This window comes from Emys orbicularis, chromosome 8 (genome assembly GCF_028017835.1).
Source record: "Emys orbicularis isolate rEmyOrb1 chromosome 8, rEmyOrb1.hap1, whole genome shotgun sequence".
Taxonomy (NCBI): Eukaryota; Metazoa; Chordata; order Testudines; family Emydidae; genus Emys; species Emys orbicularis.
In genome coordinates, this window is record NC_088690.1 from 71,364,415 (window position 1) to 71,390,846 (window position 26,432).

Consider the following 26,432-nt stretch of genomic DNA (forward strand, 5'->3'; position numbering starts at 1 on the left):
CCTTAGCCCCATCCCAGAGCCTGCACCCCCCAACCAGAGCCCTCACCTCCTCCCTCACCCCGACCCCAATTTTGTGAGCATTCATGGCCCGCCATACAATTTCTATTCCCAGATGTGGCCCTCAGGCCAAAAAGTTTGACCACCCCTGGACTAGAGAGTGATTGAGGGTGTAGATACTAGGGCCCAGGTCTTGAGGACCTTTCCGAGCATCCAATAGGCAGGTGGATGAAGGAACAAGTGGGTTGGGGACATGGGCAGCAGGTATCATAGGCTGGGGGAGGCTGAGCCTCCCCAAACAGCCAGGCGTGGCCTCACCCACACTCCGTCACCAGTCCGCTCCTGCTTCCCACTCTGCGGATGGCTCTTCCCCTGTGCCATCATGGCCCCAGCTGGGGCTGGGGCTGGTGCTGTGCTGCCCACCCTCCCGGCGCTCTGGGGCTAGAGAGGCTGGGGCTGCACTGCCTGGCCACCTGACGCTCTGGGGCCAGGGAGGCTGGGGACGCACTGCCGGGCCTCCTCACGGTCCGGGGCTGGGCTGGGGCCATGCTGCCTGGCCTCCCTGCTCTCTGGGGCTGGGGGGTGAGGACTGGGGGCGCTAGCCTGAGGCAGGGGCCAGCGGCCACTGTGGGGGGTCTCTGGGCTCTGGCGGGCATGGAAGGGGCAGGGCTTCGGGTAGAAGGGGTGGGACTGGGGGGCTAGCCTCCCTGAGCCAGCAGTTCACCCACCACTCATGCTTGGGGACCTTTACATGATACAACTGGATTGTGAACCGAAGCCCAGTGTCAGAGGAAGAACAAGCCCAGATTTCAGATCAGAACTGGATGTGTGCACCAGAGTTAGTTTAATCCCTGACTGTCAGTGACTGTGAGTTCTTGGGCTGGATGATGGCAGAGCTGAGCTGAGGAGTAAGGTATAAAAACAGCTTCTAAAAGGATTGAGGCATGAGTACCATCTTCAGGACCTTTTCCTTCCAGTGATCTTCTCTCCTGAGGGCATCTTCTGCTTTAGCTATAACGGATATAAATAAGAAATTACCCAAAGGAAAGTTTATTTAAAGAGTTTGATAAAGTTCAGTTTGTTCATTTTTGAGTTATTGACATGGTGGTGGGGTGAATGGGGGATGGGGAGGGGAGTTATTTTCATAGATGCCTTTTTAGGACTAGGTTAGGACTTTCTGCTACATTTTGCATGGTGTACCAACTTGTAGAGCTTGTGCATGTATCCAAAACAGCTCCTCTAGCACAGGGGTTCTCATCCTTTTCCATGTCATGACCCCATGTCACAATAGAAAAGCATTCATGACACTTCTCCCATCTACCCTTAGAGAAACAGGGGTGGCCATGATGCACAGGTTGAGAACCTTTGCAGTAGTGCATGTTATTTAGACAGTAAAACAAACACACATTGAACCATGTTGGATTTTCATGTAACAAGCTGTAGAAGAGTGTCTTTGTCTTCCTCTAGTGGCTGGTTCACATAGGAGGCTATGACCATTTGGCAACTATGTCTGGGGGAAAAAAGGCAGCAAAGCAAAAAAAAACAAAAAAAAACCCCACCACCATTCCTCCTCCCTCCACAAGCGCTGGAGGGAGGCCAGGGAGACGCAGGGGAGCACGGGGCTGGGGTGAGTGTGAGCGGGGGGCCAGGCGGCGGCTGTTCTCCCCACCTGGGCAGCGGGACTCGGGAGCAGCCGCTGCTGCAGCTCCCACTGCTGTGGGGGGAGGAAGCGGCCGCTGGCCAAGCACGTGGCGCTCGGCGGCTGCGGCTCTGGTGCCCACAAACCCCCCCAAGCCCGGGCCTGCTGCGGGGACCCAGCAGCGCGCACGCTGCGCCCAGCCCCTGGCCAGTTGCGTCTGGGCTGCTGCCCAGCTGGTGCAATCCCGCAGGCGGCCCCGGAGTGGGGGCAGCAGGCCCCAGCCCCCCCATCCCGCTCGGGTCCCGCAGGGGAATGAACGGGGCTGCCAATGCCTCCGCCCCAGGGCCGCCTGCGGGATTGCACCAGCTGGGCAGCCAGCCCAGACGCAACTGGCCAGGGGCTGGGCGCAGCGTGCGCGCTGCTGGGTCCCCGCAGCAGGCCCGGGCTCGGGGGGTTCGGGCCCGGGCGCCAGAGCTGCAGCCGCCGAGCGCCACGTGCTTGGCCAGCGGCCGCTTCCTCCCCCCGCGGCAGTGGGAGCTGTAGCAGCGGCTGCTCCCGAGTCCCACTGCCCAGGTGGGGAGAACAGCCGCCTCCTGGCCCCGCGGGCCGCCCCCCTACTCTCTCTCCAGGTACCGCGCCCGAGTCCTGCCTGCTCGGGGCCAGGCCGGACTCACCCCGGCCCCGCACTCCCCTGAGTCTCCTGGGCATGGCGTGCTTGGGAAGAGGCAGGGATTTGGGGAGGGAGCCAATGGGGCAGTGAGGGGGCGGGGATGGGGGCGGGGATTTGGGGAGGGATCCAATGGGGGAAGGAGGGGGGGCAGAGTCGGGGCGGGGGGGGGCGCGAGCCCTTCCGGGCTCCGCGTGTGCGCGGGAGCCTTGCTTGTTTGTCCAGTGTCCCGACCTAACATTGGTTGGGACTCGGAACAAACAAGCAAATATCGGGACAGTCCCGATAAAATCGGGATGTCTGGTCACCCTAAGTACATTTCCCAGACCTGAAGAAGAGCTCTGTATGGCTTGAAAACTTGTCTCTCTCACCAACAGAAGTTGGTCCAGTAAAACATATTACCGCACCCACTCTGTCTCATAGAAATAAATAAGCATTTCAAGACTGATTTCTCTGACAGTTTACCTTAAAAGTTGGAGTCAAACGCTGCATTTGTAAAGACACCAGGTGCTCCCAGGTTACTAGACAACAACAGAAACACACTGGTATAAACCTAGAGTGATAGGAAATGAGAGAACCCCTACCATCGGTCAAAAAAGCCCTTTTCTCTCTTAAGGAACTGGTTCTTCCACCCTAGGCAAAATAAGAATTGGGGCACAGATTTGGCAGCTCCTGAAGACTCACACATTTTCCTGAATGAGTCACTGCATCTGTGTCTGGGAGGATGTGTTATCAGAGCCTCTTTATCCCCTGAATGTGGTGCTGTAACCACTCATGATTGCCCATAAATTTTGTACCTGTGTTCATATAGATCCATATTACAAGTAAACAGCAATTAACGTAATGACCCCATCTTGTGGGCCATTCTCCAGTCTATTGTTTACAAAACCTTTACTGCCCTTCCAGGCCTGAGCCTGCACTGCACAGAAAGCCAGGATCTAACAAAACAACACTATACAAGGGTCATCCTCAGGGACTCCATGCCACGATGTTTTTGGCTTCATGGTGGAACACACTTTAAATTCTCACAATGTGGATTATAACAGAGACCCCTGTTAAACCTGCAATTTTTAAAGGACCCAATGAAAGAAATGGCTCTCTGTGTTATTATTTTAAATACTGGAATTTAGTAATAAAAAATCATGGTACACGTAACAGGCAAGACAATCCCATTGACCAGCACAGGACTCCTATAGAGCCCTAGCTCATTCTGTTGGCATCTACTGACCAGTTGTTTACAATGTGTATGCAGTCCCATTAGCAACACATGCAAAATAGTGCACCCTGCCTTTCTTTGGAACACTGGCAAATCATTGTTAAAAATGCACCTATCATGCCTCTGTGTATGCACAAAGTGTGACTTCCAAAGGCTCATCATTTGGTCTAATCAAAACCAGTTTTCACTGTAAATCCCAAAGCCCATGTTGAGAAGATGTCTTTGTCCCTGCCAGAATTCAGCTTTCTAGCCCCAGCTGGTTCAGCACTAGAGTTATTAATGTAAGGATGTTTGATGTTTTATGATGGGGGAAAGTGCCCTACACACCTTGTGCTTGATACTATAAACCATTCCTGTTCAGACTTTCAAAAAAATTCACCTTTGGGGTCAGGCACGAATGTCTCACCCCAAAAGGCTAAAATTTCTGGAAGGGCTGGGTGAGGAAAAACAGGGGACTGGCAAGCTCCATGGTAGCTGCAGTGCTCGTGAAAGCCATGGTGCAAGTTAGAGTGATCAGCTCACAGAACACATTGCTCTTACCTGGTGGGATTCAGCAGGGTTTTTTCTTCCTCTGATGATGGAGTTGAAACATCCATGGGATGGTGCAGAAACAACAACAACAAAACAGATCTCATCAGTGAAGGGTATGGTAAGCATGTGGGATAAAGCAGTCTCTGACAGACTAGGTTCTCACCATGGCTTCCGAGAGCAAATTCTGAGATGGTTAGTGGAGATACACTGTGCTCGGGTACATATACCCCCCATGTGATGTTCTGTACCTCGGGGGAACATCCTGCACCCCCATGTTCATCCTTATAATATGATTGTGTGATATCCAATGCAAAGTTTGTCATGTCAGGTGTCTTCGGAAGACTCATGATGCAATGAGCATTGTTACAGTAATATTATAGTAATGTTATAGGTTGTAATTTAATGTATATAGTTATGAGGCTGAAAATGTATCCTTATGGCTTAAAACAAGCCCAGGCAAAACTCTCCAGGAACAGAGGGGCAGTACATACCTCATCAGGGCATGTATGGGACAAACCCAGCCCAGCCTCACAGGAACAAAGGACACTGGCCTAGGCAGCAACAAAGGATCTGTTGGACTCTCCAGTGAGTCACCCCCCCCTTCCCTTGGTCAGTTTGGGACTATGATGAGGTAATGCTCACCTGACCCTGAAGTGTGGGGGGGGGAGGGCAAAGCCAAGGGGTAAGAAAGAACATGATAAAAGGGATAGATGTTTGCCATGCTGGCTCTCTCTTCCTCGATCATCTACAGGCACCACCACCAAGCGACTGAAGCGCTGATCAAAGGGGACAGCCTGGCTGAAGGGCAACCAGCCAGCCTATGGTGAGAAGCATCTAAGTTTGTAAGGGCACTGAAAGTGTTAAGATCAGCTTAGAATGCATTTTTCTTTTATTTAATTTGGCCAAATCTGACTTGTTGTGCTTTGACTTATAATCACTTAAAATCTATGTTTTGTAGTTAATAAATTTCTTTGTTTAGTTTACCTGAAGTAGTGCGTTTGGTTTGAAGCGTGTCAGAGACTCCCCTTGGGATAACAAGCCTGGTACATATCAATTTCTTTGTTAAATTGACAAACCCATATAAGCTTGCAGCGTCCAGCAGGCATAACTGGACACTGCAAGACAGCGGTTCCTAGGGTTGTGTCTGGGACTGGAGATATTGGCTAGTGTCATTCAGTTGCACAATCAAAGCAGCGGCTGGCCAAAAGTGCTCACTCATGTAGCTGGGAGCAGCTTATATGCAAGAGGCTGTTCAGGAAGAACCCAGGAGTGGTGGTTCCCACAGCACAGCAGGGTAAGGCTGGCTCCCAGAGTCAAGGATTGGTCGGTCCAGATAACACCAGGGGAATGTCACACCCCACATGGCTAGACTCCATGCCTGGGCAGAGGGAAGAGAACTGGGACCACCTTAAAGATGCCATCTGAGCCAAGCGGCATGGATGCAAGGCCTCTGGGACATGTGAGATTATTATTAGGAGGGCCCAGCAGAGCAAGGTGCAGCTGACAGGGCTCCTATCTCTCTGTTGGAGCTTTGTTTACCTCCTGGGGAAAATGGTTACCCTCAGAAAGGGTTCTAGGTAGATCCTGAACTTGTTCTCTGGGAGTCTATTTCAACAACAGCATGCCAGTCTTCTGTATTTCAGGCCTTTGGACCTCCCTGAAAATAGTGGCAGCAGCCACACTTGTTCTGTTGACTTCAGTGAGGGTTGGCTCAGCCCCTTCATCTCACCGAGCCTCATCAGGGACAAAGATGCTGCTGCCCTCAGCCATGTGAGGCAGAATAGAATCCAGCTCCTCCCTCAGCTATGCTGGGTCTGCAAGGCTGAGGAGAGGGTGTACTTCTGTCCATAAACAAGCACACAGGGATGAACCACGTGGACTAATAAGGGGCCATCTTGAATCACTTTTCTGACCTTATCTGCACTTCTTCAAGGGATAAATCACCTGTTTCCAGGCAAATGCCCTCAGCAATAATAACCAAAGGCACAAACAAAGCCATGCATTTCTTACCTTTGTCACTGAGACGCTTGATTAGCAGAGCTATGAACATTCCGGTCAGCAACAGGGCCACAAGGGCCACAGCTCCACCACCCATGTAAAGCAGGACTTGCTTGAAATAGGGAGCAGCCTCTTCTGAAATAAATTCCCAGGCCAACATGTTAGGATTCAGATCACTGGGAGTAAAATTTTCAAAAGCGCCTAAGGGTCTTAGAGCCAGATTTTCAAAGGTATTTAGGTCCCTAGTGAGACAAATAGGCCCTAGTGGGATTGACAAAAGCACCTAAGCAGGTGAGGTGCTGAACTCTGGCAGTTGGATGCCTCTGACATTCCCACTAGGCCCCCGTCTGCACCTTTAGGTGCCTCAATACTTTTAAAAATCTGGCCCTAAGTGACTCTTAGACAGCTAGGTCCCTTTTCAAAAGTGACGTAGGCACTTAATGGGACTTAGCTGTCTAAGTCACTTAGACCTTGCAATGCTGAAAGAAGCAACACGTAAATACCTTTAAAAAACTGAGCTTTAGGCTCCTGAATCCCATGGAAAGTTACTGGGACTCCTGCTCCAAAATCAGATGAAATTAAGTGTTGATAAATGCAAAGTAATACATGCTGGAGGCAGGAGTGCTGGAACCTAGGTAGAAGTGGGGGGCCCATGAAGCCCTGCCTCCTCTGTGGCCTCACCCCTGCCCTCCTCTTCCCCCAAGGCCCTGCCTCCCCTGTCGTGGAGGGTCCAGGACTCTCCACAGTGGCCGGGCTCCTTGGATGGCTCTTACCACTAGAGTGACCAGATGTCCTGATTGTATAGAGACAGTCCTGATATTCGGGGCTTTTTCTTATATTGGCGCCTATTACCCCCCACCCCCGTCCTGATTTTTCACACTTTCTATCTGGTCACCCTATTTATCATGGCCCAATTCTGGCTTCCGTCCTGGCCAGAGGGCAGGGCCTTGGGGGGGGGGGGGAGGAGGAGCAGGGGGCGGGGCCACAGAGAGTGGCTGGGACTGTTGGGATATAGATATGCAGGCCTGCCTGTAAAGGCCTATACTTTAAGAACTTAGCTAGTTATAGAGGTATAAAACAAAGAATCAAAATCACAGTCCACCTGTCTATGGGCCTTCTCTCACTAGGATAGTCTGAGGCCTGGTTCTTAGGCTAAGGCCTTTGGCTAAGCAGCAGAGGCAACCATAAGCTGGGAAGCATACAGTCACATCCTCACATCCCAAACCAATCACATTAAAATAAGGTGCTATTGGGCTGTTAGGAATACAATCCTGTCCTGATAATGCCTATCACCACCAGATATAGATGGTTAAAGAAAACTTAGTTTGATAGCATCCTGTCTGGCAAGAAATCACTTCTCAACAGTTGTGGTTGTGAAACCCTCATTTCTATATGTTTTATCTTTATGGCCCCCACTTTTCTATTGTTAATCTGTCTGGTTCTCTAATTGTTTCTGTCTGCTGTATAATTAATTTTGCTAGGTGTAAATTAATTAGGGTAGTGGGATATAATTGGTTAGAGAATTGTTACAATATGTTAGGATTGGTTAGCTAGATTTCAGTAAAATGATTGGTTAAGGTATAGCTGAGAATATTACTATATAAATTAGGGGCAAACAGGAGGTAAGTTGGGATTCGAAAATAAGGAAAAAGGAATTTGGATTTAAGCTTGCTGGAAGTTCACCCCAATAAACATCGAACTGTTTGCACCTTCTGACTTTGGGTATTGTTGTTCTCTGTTCAGGCGAGAAGGACCAGGGAAGTGGAAGGGTGAAGGAATAAGCCCTCTAGCAGGGACTAGTGGCGAGGGGGGGCTAAGGCCCACCTCAGTCCCCCACTGGGAAGATGCTATTGCTGTGGGCAGGGGCTGAGCTTTGCAGTGGGGGAGCTGATCATCATCAGCCCGCTGTGAAGCGCAGCCCCTGCCTGCGCCACTCCGTGCCTGTCTGGGCTTGCAGTTTGGGGGGGCAATGTGGCCCCCTGCCCCCCCAACTACATCTGTGTAAAAAGTGGGTGGACATAGCCGGTTCTGGCACCCTTGGCTGAAGGGAATAACTCAAACTACCCATCCATCATACTGAGTTATAAATAAGCTGTGTGAGCTCAGGAAATAGACTTGGGCATCCCTAGGCCTGGTCTACACTGGGGGGGTGTCGATGTAAGATACACAACTTCAGCTACAGGAACAGCATAGCTGAAGTCGACGTATCTTATTTCGACTTACCTCCCGTCCTCACGACGCGGGATCGATGGCTGTGGCTCCCCCGTCGACTCCGCTACCGCCGCTCACCCTGGTGGAGTTCCAGAGTCAATGGGAGCGCGTTCGGGGATCGATATATCGTGTCTAGATGAGACGCAATATATCGATACCTGATAGATCCGGCGGGTAGTCTGGACGTACCCTTAGGGACAATTCAATGGAGAGCGCTGCTCTGCTTTATGTGCAGTGGTGGTCAACAAACCAAACAAATTGTTAGGGTGCAAATGAAACTGGATGGAGCATAATATGGAAAATATAGAGCAGCATTATAGAAATGAATGGGACGCCATCGCATGGGATGCTATGTGAAGTGCTGCTCATTCCCCTCAAAAGTGACATCACAGGAGCAGAGCAGGACGGCTAGAGAGACAAGGAGAGAGACTGGGATTGTTGCTATAGAGAGGGGACGGATAAATGAAGACCTGATAAAAGTGGCCCGGAGAAGGTACTGGAGAGTGTTCTCCCAGTCTCATAGCATAATGGGACATTCAGTGAAAAGGAAAGGTGGCAAATTCAAATCCGATACAGTCAACATGATCACACAGTGCACCAACGTGCTGGTGGTACTCTCACAAATACCGGGGCAGGAGCTTCTCAAGGCCCGGCAAGGCATTTGCTGTTTATACAGATCACAAGAGGATCGGGAGTTGTAACAGCAAACACTATCTGATTAAATGGGTTTTAGCCCACGAAAGCTTATGCCCAAATAAATTTGTTAGTCTCTAAGGTGTCACAAGTACTCCTCGTTCCTCTTGCTTGAGTCAACCACTAACTAGTGGAGCAAATCATCCCACATCTGCCTGCTGTGGGGCTTCTTGCACCTTCCCCAGCAGCATCTGGTGCCGGCTCCTGCCAGAGACAGGATACTGGGCTGAGCTAGATGGACATAGTGTCTGATGCCCACTGGCCACCCTTGTGTTCCACTCTCTAGTGCTTGCTGGTTTCACCCAAGTGTGCAGCTTTGCAAAGGGCTGTAAGTATTAGTGTATACCCCAAAGGGCCCTGCTCTTCCTGTTACCGAGCCCAGCCTCATTTGCTAGCCCCTGGATCTCCTTCCCCACACTGGGAATGCTCACTCCCCACCTGAGCCTCTCCACATTCACCCTCTTGTCTCTCTCCGGCAAAGGGCTTGCAAGGGAAAAGCACTGCTCCACATGGAAGCTAGAACATGGCAAAACAACTTACCTTGGCAGGCAGGCATCTTGTCTGACCAGTGCCCATCAGGCTGGCACTGCACCCTACTTGTCCCATTGAGGAAGTAGCCCTGAGTGCAGCGGAAGCGACACACTGACCCATAGCTGAAGGATTCCAGAGGGTGGGAGCAATTCATAAGAATTGGCTCTAGGTCCCTCAGCTTGGGGCATCTCATGACTGGAATAAAGAAAACAAACGATGAAATGTTCAGACTAGCGCTGTCGATTAATCACAGTTAACTCATGCGATTAACTCAAAAAAATTAATAGCGATTAATCGCAGTTTTAAGCGCACTGTTAAACAATAGAATATTGATTTCAATTACAACACAGAATATAAAATGTATAGTGCTCACTTTATATTATTATTTTTTATTACAAATATTTGCACTGTAAAAGTGATAAACAAAAGAAATAGTATTTTTCAGTTCACCTCATACAAATACCATAATGCAATCTTTGTTGTGAAAGTGTAACTTATAAGTGTAGATTTTTTTTTGTTACATAACTGCACTCAAAAAGAAAACAACATAAAACTTTAGAGCCTACAAGTCCATTCAGTCCTACTTCTTGTTCAGCCAATTGCTCAGACGAACAAGTTTGTTTACATTTACGGGAGATAAAGCTGCCCGCTTCTTATTTACAGTGTCACCTGAGTAACAAAATGGAGGAACTAGAGCTATTGGTGCAGGAAGTGAAACCAGATATTATAGGGATAAGAGAAACATGGTGGAATAATAGTCATGACTGGAGTACAGGTATTGAAGGGTATGTGCTGTTTAGGAAAGACAGAAATAAAGGCAAAGGTGGTGGAGTAGCATTGTATATCAATGATGAGGTAGACTATAAAGAAATAAGAAGTGATGGAATGGATAAGACAGAGTCTGTCTGGGCAAAAATCACATTGGGATAGAAAGCTCCTAGAGCCTCCCCTGAGATAGTGCTTGGGGTGTGCTACAGACCGCCGGGATCCGATTTGGATATGGATGGAGAACTCTTTAATGTTTTTCATTAAGTAAACACTAATGGGAATTGTGTGATCATGGGAGACTTTAAATTCCCAGATATAGACTGGAGGACAAGTGCTAGTAATAATAATAGGGCTCAGATTTTCCTGGATGCGATAGCTGATGGATTCCTTCACCAAGTAGTTGAAGAACCAACAAGAGGGGATGCCATTTTAGATTTGGTTTTGGTGAGTAGTGAGGACCTCATAGAAGAAATGGTTGTAGGGGACAACCTTGGTTCGAGCGATCATGAGCTAAGTCAGTTCAAACGAGATGGAAGGATAAACAAAAATAGATCTGGGACTAGGGTTTTTGATTTCAAAAGAGCTAACTTTAAAGAATTAAGGAAATTAGTAAGGGAAGTGGATTGGACTGAAGAACTTGTGGATCTAAAGGTGGAGGAGGCCTGGAATTACTTCAAGTCAAAGTTGCAGAAACTATCAGAAGCCTGCATCCCAAGAAAGGGGAAAAAATTCATAGGCAGGAGTTGTAGACCAAGATGGATGAGCAAGCATCTCAGAGAGGTGATTAAGAAAAAGCAGAAAGCCTTCCCATCTTCCAAGGAGTGGAAGATAGGAGGGATCAGCAAGGAAAGCTACCTTATTGAGGTCAGAACATGTAGGGATAAAGTGAGAAAGGCCAAAAGCCATGTAGAGTTGGACCTTGCAAAGGGAATTAAAACCAATAGTAAAAGGTTCTATAGCCATATAAATAAGAAGAAAACAAAGAAAGAAGGAGTGGGATCGCTAAACACTGAGGATGGAGTGGAGGTTAAGGATAATCTAGGCATGGTCCAATATCTAAACAAATACTTTGCCTCAGTCTTTAATGAGGCTAATGAGGAGCTTAGGGATAATGGTAGGATGACAAATGGGAATGAGGATATGGAGGTAGATATTACCACATCCGAGGTAGAAGCCAAACTCGAACAGCTTAATGGGACTAAATCGGGGGGCCCAGATAATCTTCATCCAAGAATATTAAAGGAACTGGCACATGAAATTGCAAACCCATTAACAAGAATTTTTAATGAATCAGTAAACTCAGGGGTTGTACCGTACGACTGGAGAATTGCTAACATAGTTCCAATTTTTAAGAAAGGGAAAAAAAGTGATCCGAGTAACTATAGGCCTGTTAGTTTGACATCTGTAGTATGCGAGGTGTTGGAAAAAATTTTGAAGGAGAAAGTAGTTAAGGACATTGAGGTCAATGGTAATTGGAACAAAATACAACATGGTTTTACAAAAGGTAGATCGTGCCAAACCAACCTGATCTCCTTCTTTGAGAATGTAACAGATTTTTTAGACAAAGGAAACGCAGTGGATCTAATTTACCTCGATTTCAGTAAGGCATTTGATACGGTTCCACATGGGGAATTATTAGCTAAATTGGAAAAGATGGGGATCAATATGAAAATTGAAAAGTGGATAAGGAACTGGTTAAAGGGGAGACTACAACGGGTCATACTGAAAGGTGAATTGTCAGGCTGGAAGGAGGTTACTAGTGGAGTTCCTCAGGGATCGGTTTTGGGACCAATCTTATTTAATCTTTTTATTACTGACCTTGGCACAAAAAGTGGGAATGTGCTAATAAAGTTTGCAGATGACACAAAGCTGGGAGGTATTGCTAATACAGAGAAGGACCGGGATATCATACAGGAAGATCTGGATGACCTTGTAAACTGGAGGAATAGTAATAGGATGAAATTGAATAGTGAAAAGTGCAAGGTCATGCATTTAGGGATTAATAACAAGAATTTTGGTTATAAATTGGGGACACATCAGCTGGAAGTAACAGAGGAGTATTGGTTGATCACAGGATGACTATGAGCCGCCAATGTGATATGGCCGTTAAAAAAGCTAATGCTGTCTTGGGATGCATCAGGCGTGGTATTTCCAGTAAAGATAAGGAGGTGTTAGTACCGTTATACAAGGCACTGGTGAGACCTCATCTGGAATATTGTGTGCAGTTCTGGTCTCCCATGTTTAAGAAGGATTAATTCAAACTGGAACATGTACAGAGAAGGGCTACTAGGATGATCCGAGGAATGGAAAACCTGTCTTATGAAAGGAGACTCAAAGAGCTTGGCTTGTTTAGCCTAACCAAAAGAAGGCTGAGGGGAGATATGATTGCTCTCTATAAATATATCAGAGGGATAAATACCAGGGAGGGAGAGGAATTATTTAAGCTTAGTACCCATGTGGACACAAGAACAAATAGATATAAACTGGACATTAGGAAGTTTAGACTTGAAATTACACGAAGGTTTCTAACCATTAGAGGAGTGAAGTTCTGGAACAGCCTTCCAAGCGGAGTAGTGGGGGCAAAAGACATATCTGGCTTCAAGACTAAGCTTGATAAGTTTATGGAGGGGATGGTATGATGGGATAGCCTAATTTTGGCAATTAATTAATCTTTGATTATTAGCAGGTAAATATGCCCAATGGTCTGTGATGTGATGTTAGATAGGGTGGGATCTGAGTTACTACAGAGAATTCTTTCCTGGGTGCTGGCTGGTGAGTCTTGCACACATGCTCAGGGTTTAACTGATCACCATATTTGGGGTTGGGAAGGAATTTTCCTCCAGGGCAGATTGGCAGAGGCCCTGGAGGTTTTTTGCCTTCCTCTGCAGCGTGGGGCACGGGTCACTTGCTGGAGGATTCTCTGCACCTTGAGGTCTTTAAACCACGATTTGAGGACTTCAATAACTCAGGCATAGGTTAGGGGTTTGTTACAGGAGTGGGTTGCGTTGTGCAGGAGGTTAGACTAGATGATCATAACGGTCCCTTCTGACCTTAAAGTCTATGAGTCTATGAGAAGTGCCTTCCAAAATCTGAGAGGTACAAGGTGTGGAGCATGCATTTGGAAGTTTTAAAAAAGCAACACTCCAATGCAGAAACTACAGAACCCGAACCACCAAAAAAGAAATCCAACCTTCTCCTGGTGGCATCTGACTCAGATGATGAAAATGAACATGTGTCAGTCTGCACTGCTTTGGATCGTTATCGAGCAGAACCCATCATCAGCATGGACACATGAAGGGACATATGACATATGAATCTTTAGCACATCTGGCACGTAAATATCTTGCAACACCAGCTACAACAGTGCCATGCAAATGCCTGTTCTCACTTTCAGGTGACATTGTAAACAAGAAGTGGGCAGCATTATCTGCTGCACATGTAAACAAACTTGTTTGTCTGAGCGATTGGCTGAACAAGAAGTAGGACTGAGTGGACTTGTAGGCTCTAAAATTTGACATTGTTTTATTTTTGAATGCAACTATTTTTTGTGCATAATTCTACATTTGTAAGTTCAACTTGCAAGATAAAGGATTGCACTCCAGTACTGGTGTTAAGTTAATTGAAAAATACTATTTCTTTTATTTTTACAGTGCACATATTTATAATAAAAAAAAAATATAAAGTGGGCACTGTGCACTTTATATTCTGTGTTGAGATTGAAATCGATATATTTGAAAATGTGGAAAACATCCAAAATATTTAAATAAATAGTATTCTATTATTGTTTAACAGTGCAATTAATCGAGTGATTAATTGCAATTAATTTTTTAATTGTTTTACAGCCCTAGTTCAGACCCATCTCGCAAAGCTCAGCCTTAAATATTACAGTACACAATGCAGCCATTGCCAACCTGGGAAGACACCCTGTCCTCAGTACACCCCAGTGGGGCATGGAATGCAGCAGGGATGGATGGATGAAGAGCTCAGAGGAAGTGGGTCACTGATAGCTCTCACTATGTAATTGGGAGCATGCAGTGTATACCTCCTCCTAGGAAACTGTAACTAGAGACATTGACTAAACACCTCTTAAGGTCTGTCTGCACTGCAATCAGAAGTGTGACTAGAGCATGCGAAGATCAGGCTCCAGCCCAAGCCTGGAAGTCTACACAGCAATCAAATAACCCTGCAGCCTGAGCTCCGCAAGCCCAAATTGACTGACACGGGCCAGGCGCAGGTATCTAGTTGCTGTATAAACATTCCCATTGAGCTCAATCAAAGCCAGCTCAGGTATGCTGCAATCCCACCTCTGATTGCAGTGCAGACATACTCTTTGTGTGGAACATCGCTGGTCTTGAACACCAGCCTGCAGCTACAGGAGCAGTGTGCTTCCGCTCCAGGGAGCAGCTCGGACAGCTGTGCTACCCCTGGTTACAGAAAGCAGGTGCAACTGTCACGAGGCCTAGAGAGCTCTAGACTAAATCATAATAATGGGGAAAGGGGAGCCTTGCCTTGAGCCTCTAGTTACCTTAGCAGTAGGTGAGACTGAAGAGCCGGTGGTATGGAAGTCTATGGATTACGAGAGAGTTTGGAACCTTTTAATACAATTCATACCAACCCAATTTTTCCTATGATAGCTCCATTCAGCACTGACAACTACTTTGCAGGCACACATTAACAGCCATGCCTGAGGCCTGTTCAGAGCTGTGTTACAAGATGACCTGGATAATTATAGGCCTGTCAATCTGACACTGATACTACGAAACATAATGGAGCAGCTGATATGGGGCTCGATTAATAAAGAATTAAAAGAAGGTAATATAATTAATGCCAATTAACATAGGTTTATGGAAAATATATCAAACTAACAATATCTTTGATGAGATTAAAGGTTTGGTTGATAAAGGCAATAGTGTTGATGTAATACATATACACTATAATACACATACTCTGTAATACACTGTAAGATGTTTGTCTTGTTACTGCACGACATTTTGGTTAAAAAACTAGAACAAATAAAATTATGGCACACATTAAACAGATTAAAAGCTGGCCAATTGATAGGTCTCAAAATGTAATTGTAAACAGGATTCCTCATTGAGTGGGTGTTTCTAGTGGGGTCCTTCAGGGATCCGTTCTTGGCCCAACATAAAATCATTACTGATAAAGGCTTCAGATGACACAACAATGGGGGGAGTGGTAAATAATGAGGACAGGTCATTGATACAGAGCCATCTGGATCTGTTGGTCAGTTGGGTACAAGAAAACAATGTGCATTTGAAAACAGCTAAATGGAGAATCATAGAACCATAGAATCACAGGGTTAGAAGGGACCACAAGGGTCATCTAGTCTAACCCCCTGCCAAGATGCAGAATTTGTTGTGGCTAAACCATCCAAGATGGATGGCTATCTGGCCTCCTTTTGAAAACCTCCAGTGAAGAAGCTTCTACAACCTCCCGAGGCAGTCTGTTCCACGGTCCGACTGTTCTAACAGTTAGAAATTTTTCCTGAGATTTAATCTAATCTATTATTACATCCAGGAACAAATCATGTAGGCCATACTTACAGGATTGGGGACTCTATCCTGGGAAACAAGGATTGGGGGGGTTGTGGGGATAATCAGCTGAATATGAGCTCCCAGTGTAACACTGTGGCCAAAAGAGCTAGTGTGATCCTTGGATGCATAATAAGGGGAACCCTGAGGAGGAGTAGAGAGGTTATTTTACCTCTGTTTTTGGCACTGGTGTGACCATTGCTGGAATTCTGTGTCAAATTCTAGTGTCCAAAATTCAAGAGGGATGTTGATAAATTGGAAAAGGTTCAGAGAAGAGCCATGAGAATGATTAAAGGCATCAATTTCTGCGGACTGTAATGACCTCATGTCCCCACAGGACCACCACTTAATCATCTCCAGACCAAACAATTGATCAACAGTGTTGCCATTGACTATCATTAGGTTTAAGTCAGTTCCCTGAGAAACATCCCAATTAAGCAGATTTGCCAATTAAATTGACTGCAGTTGAAGCAACTATTGAGCAGTCACAAGAACTGGGCTTCTATGGAAAGGGCACCTGGTATCACACCAACTCCACAATATGCACCCTAATCACCCCAAAGTTAATGTGCCTCTGAGGGTCATACACTCCAGCATCTCCGATCCATTCTGCACAAACCCCATCTTGCAGAGGAAGGTGCAGGTTGAGTTATCCGTGAAGTCTCCATGTCAGTGAGAGCAGTTTAATTGGCCCCTCTCTGGGACAACTAGAACTGGGCACTTTACAGTCGGAAAAGTAAAGCTCAAGTCTTTAACGAAAAAGTCTGGATGTGTCAGGGTTGGTTGTTGGGGGTGAAATGCCAGGGGAATGGGCTGATGGATAGTGAAGTGCCAAGGGTACATGGGTGCATGAAGGTGGGTGCTAGGGGCATAGGGTGCCAGGTGGATGGGCTGACAGAGGTGTGGGTTGCTTGAACTGCAATGTGAGGTTGTTGGGCTCAGAGGCTTCTCCAGCTATAGGCAAGCTAGGCAGCTGCCTAAGGCAGCTGATTTGGCCTGACTGCCCCTCCATCATGATGGGGGAGTGGGGGGTGACCTGGCCAAATTAGAGTGGCATTGTGACCCTGCACACCCGGTTTCAATGTCATTCACTAAAATTTAGCCCAGGTGCCCTCTATTTCCTGACATAACAGAAGCACAGCCAAGCCAAATCTGCTGCCCTAGGCCTATGAGAAGGGGGTGACACACTGAAGTTTTGCTTAGATGGCAGACTGTCTTGAGCAGCTTCTGGTTGAAGTGCTCTGGCCAGGGGCATGTGGGGCCAAGTAAAATGGCATGCCAGAGAGAGGTGCAGCCAGATTCGGTGTCAGCTAATGGGGTGCAGGTGAGCAGCATGCCAGGAATATGGATCACTGGTGGATCATGAAGGTAGGATATCATGTGTGTGTTAAGAGATAAGGTGCTGGAGGGATAAACTGTGTTGCCAGGGATTGCATCCAATTTGCACACACTTTGCACTGGTGTAAATGGCTGCCCAAGCGGCAGAGCAATGGTGACCCATATCCATTGTCTCCCAATTAAAAAAATTTCTCCCAGTGAAGCTTTATATTGCACAGCTGCCCCAGATCAAAAGGTCCAGTCCCTTGGCCCTCAAACCATTGTACACAATAGCTCTCTTCCCTAGACCTGGCAAAGAACTGGTCCCCTATGGAAAGTCACCTGGGCTCACACCAGCTCAGCAATGTACATTCCACACACCCCACAGTTAATGCTGTGCCTCTACCTTCACAGCGCGGGGGATGCCCTGTCCATTGTCCCAGGGCCGTGCACTCCACTGTCTCCGATCCATTCCGCACAAACCCCGTCTCGCAGGAGAAGGCGCAGGTGGAGTTATACATGAAGTCTCCATGCCAGTGAGTGCAGTTTAATCGGCCTCTGCCAGGGGCAGCCAAACCTGGGCACGTAACAGCTGAAATACCAAAGCAGAACAATACAGATTGCTCCACAACGCCTGCAGCAGCCCACAGCACTGGAAATCCTGGCCTTAGCTTACATTATCACAGCGGTTACAGAGTTTCCTGTTAGTGTTCACAGGGGCTCTAAATCCTGGGTTTAAGATTTCCCTGATTTGCTTTTCAGTTCTGTAAATTCATACTTTCTAAGGCCAATTCAGTGTAATTTGCCCCAGAGCTTCCTACCATGCGAGCAGAAGCAGCTTCCCAAGCCAGTCCTTCAGCATATAGTCTGTACCGTACCTTCACAGCGCGGGGGACGCCCTGTCCATTGTCCCAGGGCCATACACTCCAGTGTCTCGGATCCATTCCGCACAAAACCCATCTCACAGGAGAAGGCACAGGTGGAGTTATACGTGAAGTCTCCATGCCAATGAGTACAGTTTAATCGGCCTCTGCCCGGGGAATCCAGCACTGGGCACTTGACAGCTGGAATAGCAAAGCAGAACTGCATAAGGGGATAGGTCCACTGGTGCTGGAGGGTGAAGTGCCAAGAGAATCAGCCATGGGTGAAAGGGGGTGAAAGTGCCATGGGTGTGTCAGTGTATGAGGGTGAGTGCTGGCGGTATGGAGTTCTGGGCGATGTGGTGCCAGAGGCATCATGTGCTGGGTGATGCAATGCTGGGGATTTCAGACCATTGGGGTGGCGTGCCAAAGGAACTGGGTGCTGGGTGGTGAAATGCTATGTGGAATGAGGAGCTGGGGTGTTAGCACCTCTGGGGGATGAGATGCCATCATGAGTTCAATGGCTACGTGCCAGAGATGTGGTGCCAGAGGGGGGAGCTGTCTGGAGGGGGGCACCAGGGACAGGGAGTGATTATTATTGAATTGCCGGATTAGTGGGGTGCCAGGAGTCGGGTGGCTGGTTGTGTCTGGGGGAAGGTGACGGGAAGAGGAGCCAGGGGACAGTAGTGCCAAGGGTTGTGGGGCATTCACTTGGCACTGGTGTAAAAGGCTGCCCAAGGAGCAGGGCAATAGCAAATCAGGCCCATTGTCTCCCTTTTACATAACTTTCTCTCAATCAAGCTTTATATTGCACAGCTGCCCCAGATCAAAAGGTCCAGGCCCCGGGCTTCCAAAGCATTGTACACAATAGCTCTCTTCCCTAGTGCTGGCAAAAAAATGGGCTCCTATGGAAAGTCACCTGGGCTCACACCAGCTCAGCAATGTACATTCCACACACCCCACAGTTAATGCTGTGCCTCTACCTTCACAGCGCGGGGGATGCCCTGTCCATTGTCCCAGGGCCGTGCACTCCACTGTCTCCGATCCATTCCGCACAAACCCCGTCTCGCAGGAGAAGGCGCAGGTGGAGTTATACATGAAGTCTCCATGCCAGTGAGTGCAGTTTAATCGGCCTCTGCCAGGGGCAGCCAAACCTGGGCACGTAACAGCTGAAATACCAAAGCAGAACAATACAGATTGCTCCACAACGCCTGCAGCAGCCCACAGCACTGGAAATCCTGGCCTTAGCTTACATTATCACAGCGGTTACAGAGTTTCCTGTTAGTGTTCACAGGGGCTCTAAATCCTGGGTTTAAGATTTCCCTGATTTGCTTTTCAGTTCTGTAAATTCATACTTTCTAAGGCCAATTCAGTGTAATTTGCCCCAGAGCTTCCTACCATGCGAGCAGAAGCAGCTTCCCAAGCCAGTCCTTCAGCATATAGTCTGTACCGTACCTTCACAGCGCGGGGGACGCCCTGTCCATTGTCCCAGGGCCATACACTCCAGTGTCTCGGATCCATTCCGCACAAAACCCATCTCACAGGAGAAGGCACAGGTGGAGTTATACGTGAAGTCTCCATGCCAATGAGTACAGTTTAATCGGCCTCTGCCCGGGGAATCCAGCACTGGGCACTTGACAGCTGGAATAGCAAAGCAGAACTGCATAAGGGGATAGGTCCACTGGTGCTGGAGGGTGAAGTGCCAAGAGAATCAGCCATGGGTGAAAGGGGGTGAAAGTGCCATGGGTGTGTCAGTGTATGAGGGTGAGTGCTGGCAGTATGGAGTTCTGGGCGATGTGGTGCCAGAGGCATCATGTGCTGGGTGGTGCAATGCTGGGGATTTCAGACCATTGGGGTGGCGTGCCAAGGGAACTGGGTGCTGGGTAGTGAAATGCTATGTGGAATGAGGAGCTGGGGTGTTAGCACCTCTGGGGGATGAGATGCCATCATGAGTTCAATGGCTACGTGCCAGAGATGTGGTGCCAGAGGGAGGAGCTGTCTGGAGGGGGGCACCAGGGACAGGGAGTGATTATTATTGAATTGCCGGATTAGTGGGGTGCCAGGAGTCGGGTGGCTGGTTGTGTCTGGGGGAAGGTGACGGGAAGAGGAGCCAGGGGACAGTAGTGCCAAGGGTTGTGGGGCATTCACTTGGCACTGGTGTAAAAGGCTGCCCAAGGAGCAGGGCAATAGCAAATCAGGCCCATTGTCTCCCTTTTACATAACTTTCTCTCAATCAAGCTTTATATTGCACAGCTGCCCCAGATCAAAAGGTCCAGGCCCCGGGCTTCCAAAGCATTGTACACAATAGCTCTCTTCCCTAGTGCTGGCAAAAAAATGGGCTCCTATGGAAAGTCACCTGGGCTCACACCAGCTCAGCAATGTACATTCCACACACCCCACAGTTAATGCTGTGCCTCTACCTTCACAGCGCGGGGGATGCCCTGTCCATTGTCCCAGGGCCGTGCACTCCACTGTCTCCGATCCATTCCGCACAAACCCCGTCTCGCAGGAGAAGGCGCAGGTGGAGTTATACATGAAGTCTCCATGCCAGTGAGTGCAGTTTAATCGGCCTCTGCCAGGGGCAGCCAAACCTGGGCACGTAACAGCTGAAATACCAAAGCAGAACAATACAGATTGCTCCACAACGCCTGCAGCAGCCCACAGCACTGGAAATCCTGGCCTTAGCTTACATTATCACAGCGGTTACAGAGTTTCCTGTTAGTGTTCACAGGGGCTCTAAATCCTGGGTTTAAGATTTCCCTGATTTGCTTTTCAGTTCTGTAAATTCATACTTTCTAAGGCCAATTCAGTGTAATTCACCCCAGAGCTTCCTATTATGTGAGCAGAAGCAGCTTCCCAAGCCAGTCCTGCAGCATATAGCCTGTACCGTACCTTCACAGAGCGGGGGACGCCCTGTCCACTGTCCCAGGGCCGTGCACTCCAGCTTCTCCGATCCATTCCACACAAACCCCATCTCACAGGAGAAGGCACAGGTGGAGTTATACGTGAAGTCTCCATGCCAATGAGTGCAGTTTAATCGGCCCCTGCCCAGGGAATCCAGCACTGGGCACTTGACAGCTGGAATAGCAAAGCAGAACTGTATAAGGGGATAGGTCCACTGGTGCTGGAGGGTGAAGTGCCAAGAGAATCAGCCAATGAGGGGGTGAAAGTGCCATGGGTGTGTCAGTGTATGAGGGTGAGTGCTGGCGGTATGGAGTTCTGGGCGATGTGGTGGCACAGGCATCATGTGCTGGGTGGTGCAATGCTGGGGATTTCAGACCATTAGGGTGGCGTGCCAAAGGAACTGGGTGCTGGGTGGTGAAATGCTATGTGGAATGAGGAGCTGGGGTGTTAGCACCTCTGGGGGATGAGATGCCATCATGAGTTCAATGGCTACGTGCCAGAGATGTGGTGCCAGAGGGGGGAGCTGTCTGGAGGGGGGCACCAGGGACAGGGAGTGATTATTATTGAATTGCCGGATTAGTGGGGTGCCAGGAGTCGGGTGGCTGGTTGTGTCTGGGGGAAGGTGACAGGAAGAGGAGCCAGGGGACAGTAGTGCCAAGGGTTGTGGGGCATTCACTTGGCACTGGTGTAAAAGGCTGCCCAAGGAGCAGGGCAATAGCAAATCAGGCCCATTGTCTCCCTTTTACATAACTTTCTCTCAATCAAGCTTTATATTGCACAGCTGCCCCAGATCAAAAGGTCCAGGCCCCGGGCTTCCAAAGCATTGTACACAATAGCTCTCTTCCCTAGTGCTGGCAAAAAAATGGGCTCCTATGGAAAGTCACCTGGGCTCACACCAGCTCAGCAATGTACATTCCACACACCCCACAGTTAATGCTGTGCCTCTACCTTCACAGCGCGGGGGATGCCCTGTCCATTGTCCCAGGGCCGTGCACTCCACTGTCTCCGATCCATTCCGCACAAACCCCGTCTCACAGGAGAAGGCGCAGGTGGAGTTATACATGAAGTCTCCATGCCAGTGAGTGCAGTTTAATCGGCCTCTGCCAGGGGCAGCCAAACCTGGGCACGTAACAGCTGAAATACCAAAGCAGAACAATACAGATTGCTCCACAACGCCTGCAGCAGCCCACAGCACTGGAAATCCTGGCCTTAGCTTACATTATCACAGCGGTTACAGAGTTTCCTGTTAGTGTTCACAGGGGCTCTAAATCCTGGGTTTAAGATTTCCCTGATTTGCTTTTCAGTTCTGTAAATTCATACTTTCTAAGGCCAATTCAGTGTAATTTGCCCCAGAGCTTCCTACCATGCGAGCAGAAGCAGCTTCCCAAGCCAGTCCTTCAGCATATAGTCTGTACCGTACCTTCACAGCGCGGGGGACGCCCTGTCCATTGTCCCAGGGCCATACACTCCAGTGTCTCGGATCCATTCCGCACAAAACCCATCTCACAGGAGAAGGCACAGGTGGAGTTATACGTGAAGTCTCCATGCCAATGAGTACAGTTTAATCGGCCTCTGCCCGGGGAATCCAGCACTGGGCACTTGACAGCTGGAATAGCAAAGCAGAACTGCATAAGGGGATAGGTCCACTGGTGCTGGAGGGTGAAGTGCCAAGAGAATCAGCCATGGGTGAAAGGGGGTGAAAGTGCCATGGGTGTGTCAGTGTATGAGGGTGAGTGCTGGCAGTATGGAGTTCTGGGCGATGTGGTGCCAGAGGCATCATGTGCTGGGTGGTGCAATGCTGGGGATTTCAGACCATTGGGGTGGCGTGCCAAGGGAACTGGGTGCTGGGTAGTGAAATGCTATGTGGAATGAGGAGCTGGGGTGTTAGCACCTCTGGGGGATGAGATGCCATCATGAGTTCAATGGCTACGTGCCAGAGATGTGGTGCCAGAGGGAGGAGCTGTCTGGAGGGGGGCACCAGGGACAGGGAGTGATTATTATTGAATTGCCGGATTAGTGGGGTGCCAGGAGTCGGGTGGCTGGTTGTGTCTGGGGGAAGGTGACGGGAAGAGGAGCCAGGGGACAGTAGTGCCAGGAGTTTGGGGGCATTCACTTGGCACTGGTGTAAAAGGCTGCCCAAGGAGCAGGGCAATAGCAAATCAGGCCCATTGTCTCCCTTTTACATAACTTTCTCTCAATCAAGCTTTATATTGCACAGCTGCCCCAGATCAAAAGGTCCAGGCCCCGGGCTTCCAAAGCATTGTACACAATAGCTCTCTTCCCTAGTGCTGGCAAAAAAATGGGCTCCTATGGAAAGTCACCTGGGCTCACACCAGCTCAGCAATGTACATTCCACACACCCCACAGTTAATGCTGTGCCTCTACCTTCACAGCGCGGGGGATGCCCTGTCCATTGTCCCAGGGCCGTGCACTCCACTGTCTCTGATCCATTCCTCACAAACCCCGTCTCGCAGGAGAAGGCGCAGGTGGAGTTATACGTGAAGTCTCCATGCCAGTGAGTGCAGTTTAATCGGCCTCTGCCAGGGGCAGCCAAACCTGGGCACGTAACAGCTGAAATACCAAAGCAGATCAGTACTGGTTGCTCCACGATGTCTGCAGCAGCCCACAGCACTGGAAATCCTGGCCTTAGCTTACATGATCACAGCGATTACAGAGTTTCCTGTTAGTGTTCACAGGGGCTCTAAATCTTAGGTTTAAGATTTGCTTTTCAGTTCTGTAAATTCATACTTTCTAAGGCCAATTCAGTGTAATTCACCCCAGAGCTTCCTATTATGTGAGCAGAAGCAGCTTCCCAAGCCAGTCCTGCAGCATATAGCCTGTACCGTACCTTCACAGAGCGGGGGACGCCCTGTCCACTGTCCCAGGGCCGTGCACTCCAGCTTCTCCGATCCATTCCGCACAAACCCCATCTCACAGGAGAAGGCACAGGTGGAGTTATACGTGAAGTCTCCATGCCAATGAGTGCAGTTTAATCGGCCTCTGCCCGGGGAATCCAGCACTGGGCACTTGACAGCTGGAATAGCAAAGCAGAACTTTATAAGGAAAAATCTGGATGTGGCAGGGGATGGTCCTTTGTTGCTGTGAGGTGAAGTGCCAGGGGAATTAGCTAATGGGTGTGTGTGTGAAGTGCCATGGGAGCATGGGTACATGAGGTTAGGTATTGGGGGCAAAGGGTGCTGGGGGATGTGATGCCAGAGGCATCATGCTCCACATGACATTCCGATAAGCAAACTAGGGAAATGTAGTCTAGATTTAATTTCTAGAAGGTGGGTGCACAACCTCTTGAAAAACCACACTCAGAGAGTAGTTACACTGGTTTGTGTCAAACTGGGAGGGCGTATCTAGTGGAGTGCCACAGGGGTCAGTCCTGGGTCCAGTACTATTCAATATTTTCATTAATGACTTGGAGAATAGAGTGGAGACAATGCTTATAAAATTTGCAGATGACACCAAGCTAGGAGGGAGTGCAAGCACTTTGGAGGACAGAATTAGAATTCAAAACTACCTTGTCAAATTGGAGAACTGGTCTGAAATCAACAAGATGAAATTCAGTAAAGACAAGAGCAAAGTACTTCACTTAGGAAAGAAAATTGAAATGCATAACTACAAAATGGGGAATAAGTGGCCAGGTGGTAGCATTGCTGAAAAGGGATTTTAGAGGATCACAAATTGAATATGAATCAACAATGTGATGCAGCTGCAAAAAAGGCTAATATCATTCTGGGGTGTACTAACAGGTGTGCTGTATGTAAGATATGGGAGATAAATGTCCCGCTTTACTCTGCACTGCTGAGGCCTCAGAAGGAGTACTTTAAGAAAGATGTGGACAAACTGGAGAGAGTCCAGAGAAAAGCAACACAAATTATCAAATGTTTAGAAAACCTGGCCTCTGAGGAAAGGTTAAAAAAACTGGGCATATTTAGTCTTGAGAAAAGAAGAGGGGGTATCTAATAACGGTCTTCAATTGTGTTAAGGGTTGTTATAAAGAAGACAGTGATCAATTGTTCTCCATGTCCACTGAAGATAGGAAAAGAAGTAATGGTCTTAATCTGCAGCAACAGCAATTTAGGTTAGATATTAGGAAAATTTTTCTAACAATAAGGATAGTTAAACTCTGAAACAGGTTACCAAGGGAGTTTGTGGAATCCCCATCAGTGGAGATTTTAAAGAATAGGTTGGACAAACACTTGTCAGGGATGGTCTAGTTTTACTTGGTCCTGCCTCAGTGCAGGGGGCTGGACTTGAAGACCTCTTGAGGTCCCTTCCAGCTCTACATTGCTATGTGTTAAGTGATGCATTGCTGCAGTTTTCAGACCCTGGGGGTGGCATGTCTTGGGCGCTGGGTGGAACAATGCTGTCTGGAATGAGGTGCTGGAGTGTTAATGCCTCAGGGGGATGAGGTGTTATCATGAGTTGAATGGCGAGAAGCTGGGGGTGTAGTGCCAGAGGGAGAACTGTCTGAAGGGAGGGTACCATGACAGGGACTGATGCTTACCGAATAACCAGGTTAGTGGGGTGCCAGGAGGCAGGTGTCTGGCTGTGTTTGGGGGAAGGTGACAGGAAGAGGAGCCAGGGGACAGTAGTGCCAGGGGTTGTGGGGCAGACAGTTGACACTGGTGTAAATGGCTGCCCAAGGGGCAGGGCAATGGCGACGAAGGTCCATTTTCTCCCTATTACACAGCTTTGCATTGCACGTGTGCCCCATATCGAAGGATCTAGTCCCCTGGCTCCCAAGCCATCATACGAAATAGCTCTCCTCCCCAGAATGGGCAGAGATCTGGGCTCCTATGGAAAGGACGTCTCGTATCACACCAGCTCCACCATGTATTCTCTGCACACCCCACAGTTAATGGTGTGTCTCTACCTTCACAGAGTGGGGGACGCACTGTCCATTGTCCCAGGGCTGTGCACGCTAGTGTCTCCGATCCATTCTGCACAAACCCCATCTCGCAGGAGAAGGTGCAGGTGGAGTTATACGTGAAGTCTCCATGCCAGTGAGTGCAGTTTAACTGGCCCCTGCCCGGGGTGGCCAGCGCTGGGCACTTGACAGCTGCAGACAGTAGAATACGAGCAAAGTAAGGACAGTCAATGTAAGGACCCGCTCTCGCTCTTGGTGGGGTCCTCTGTACACAGCTCTCAGCCCTCACAGCAGCCCCTTCCTTCCCCCCCCCCCCCCCGTGGAAATGGCAGAGCCAGGTTCAGGGATGGTGTCATGGTGGGGGGCAAAAGAGGGACGATAATTGAGCCAACTGCATGAGAGCTGTTTGTTTTGTGGGAGCTATATTGGCATAGTTGTGGGGAGCTAGGACAGGAATACCCGTGGCTGATGTAAATTCTGTGATTCTTTGTCAAGGCCTGAGCCTTGAATACCAAAGGTTGCTGCAGAACAGTGTATGGCCACATGGCTTGACTAGTGGGAAATGATGCACAAGTTGGATTGAGGTGTGTTAGCAGAGCTGGGATTGGGAGATACCCAAGACCAGAATAGCAGGGAGTGAGGCAGGATGTAGATCAGGATTGAGGTGCT

General features: G+C 48.7%; 1 protein-coding gene across 1 annotated transcript in view; it reads right to left on the minus strand.

The window, feature by feature from the left end:
* Nucleotides 1–810: 810 nt before the first annotated feature.
* LOC135882493 (P-selectin-like) overlaps nt 811–26,432 on the minus strand; it is a 56,951-nt gene continuing 31,329 nt past the window's right edge. The window contains exons 6-20 of the mRNA XM_065409420.1: nt 23,733–23,918; nt 23,270–23,455; nt 22,305–22,490; nt 21,833–22,018; nt 20,873–21,058; nt 20,401–20,586; nt 19,436–19,621; nt 18,964–19,149; nt 17,999–18,184; nt 17,527–17,712; nt 9,493–9,678; nt 6,061–6,183; nt 4,060–4,090; nt 2,769–2,824; nt 811–1,008 (exon numbers count right to left, since the gene is read on the minus strand). Coding sequence (XP_065265492.1) covers nt 2,770–2,824; nt 4,060–4,090; nt 6,061–6,183; nt 9,493–9,678; nt 17,527–17,712; nt 17,999–18,184; nt 18,964–19,149; nt 19,436–19,621; nt 20,401–20,586; nt 20,873–21,058; nt 21,833–22,018; nt 22,305–22,490; nt 23,270–23,455; nt 23,733–23,918 — 2,255 coding nt within the window. The 3' untranslated portion in view covers nt 811–1,008; nt 2,769. The remainder of the gene's footprint in view (nt 1,009–2,768; nt 2,825–4,059; nt 4,091–6,060; nt 6,184–9,492; nt 9,679–17,526; nt 17,713–17,998; nt 18,185–18,963; nt 19,150–19,435; nt 19,622–20,400; nt 20,587–20,872; nt 21,059–21,832; nt 22,019–22,304; nt 22,491–23,269; nt 23,456–23,732; nt 23,919–26,432) is intronic.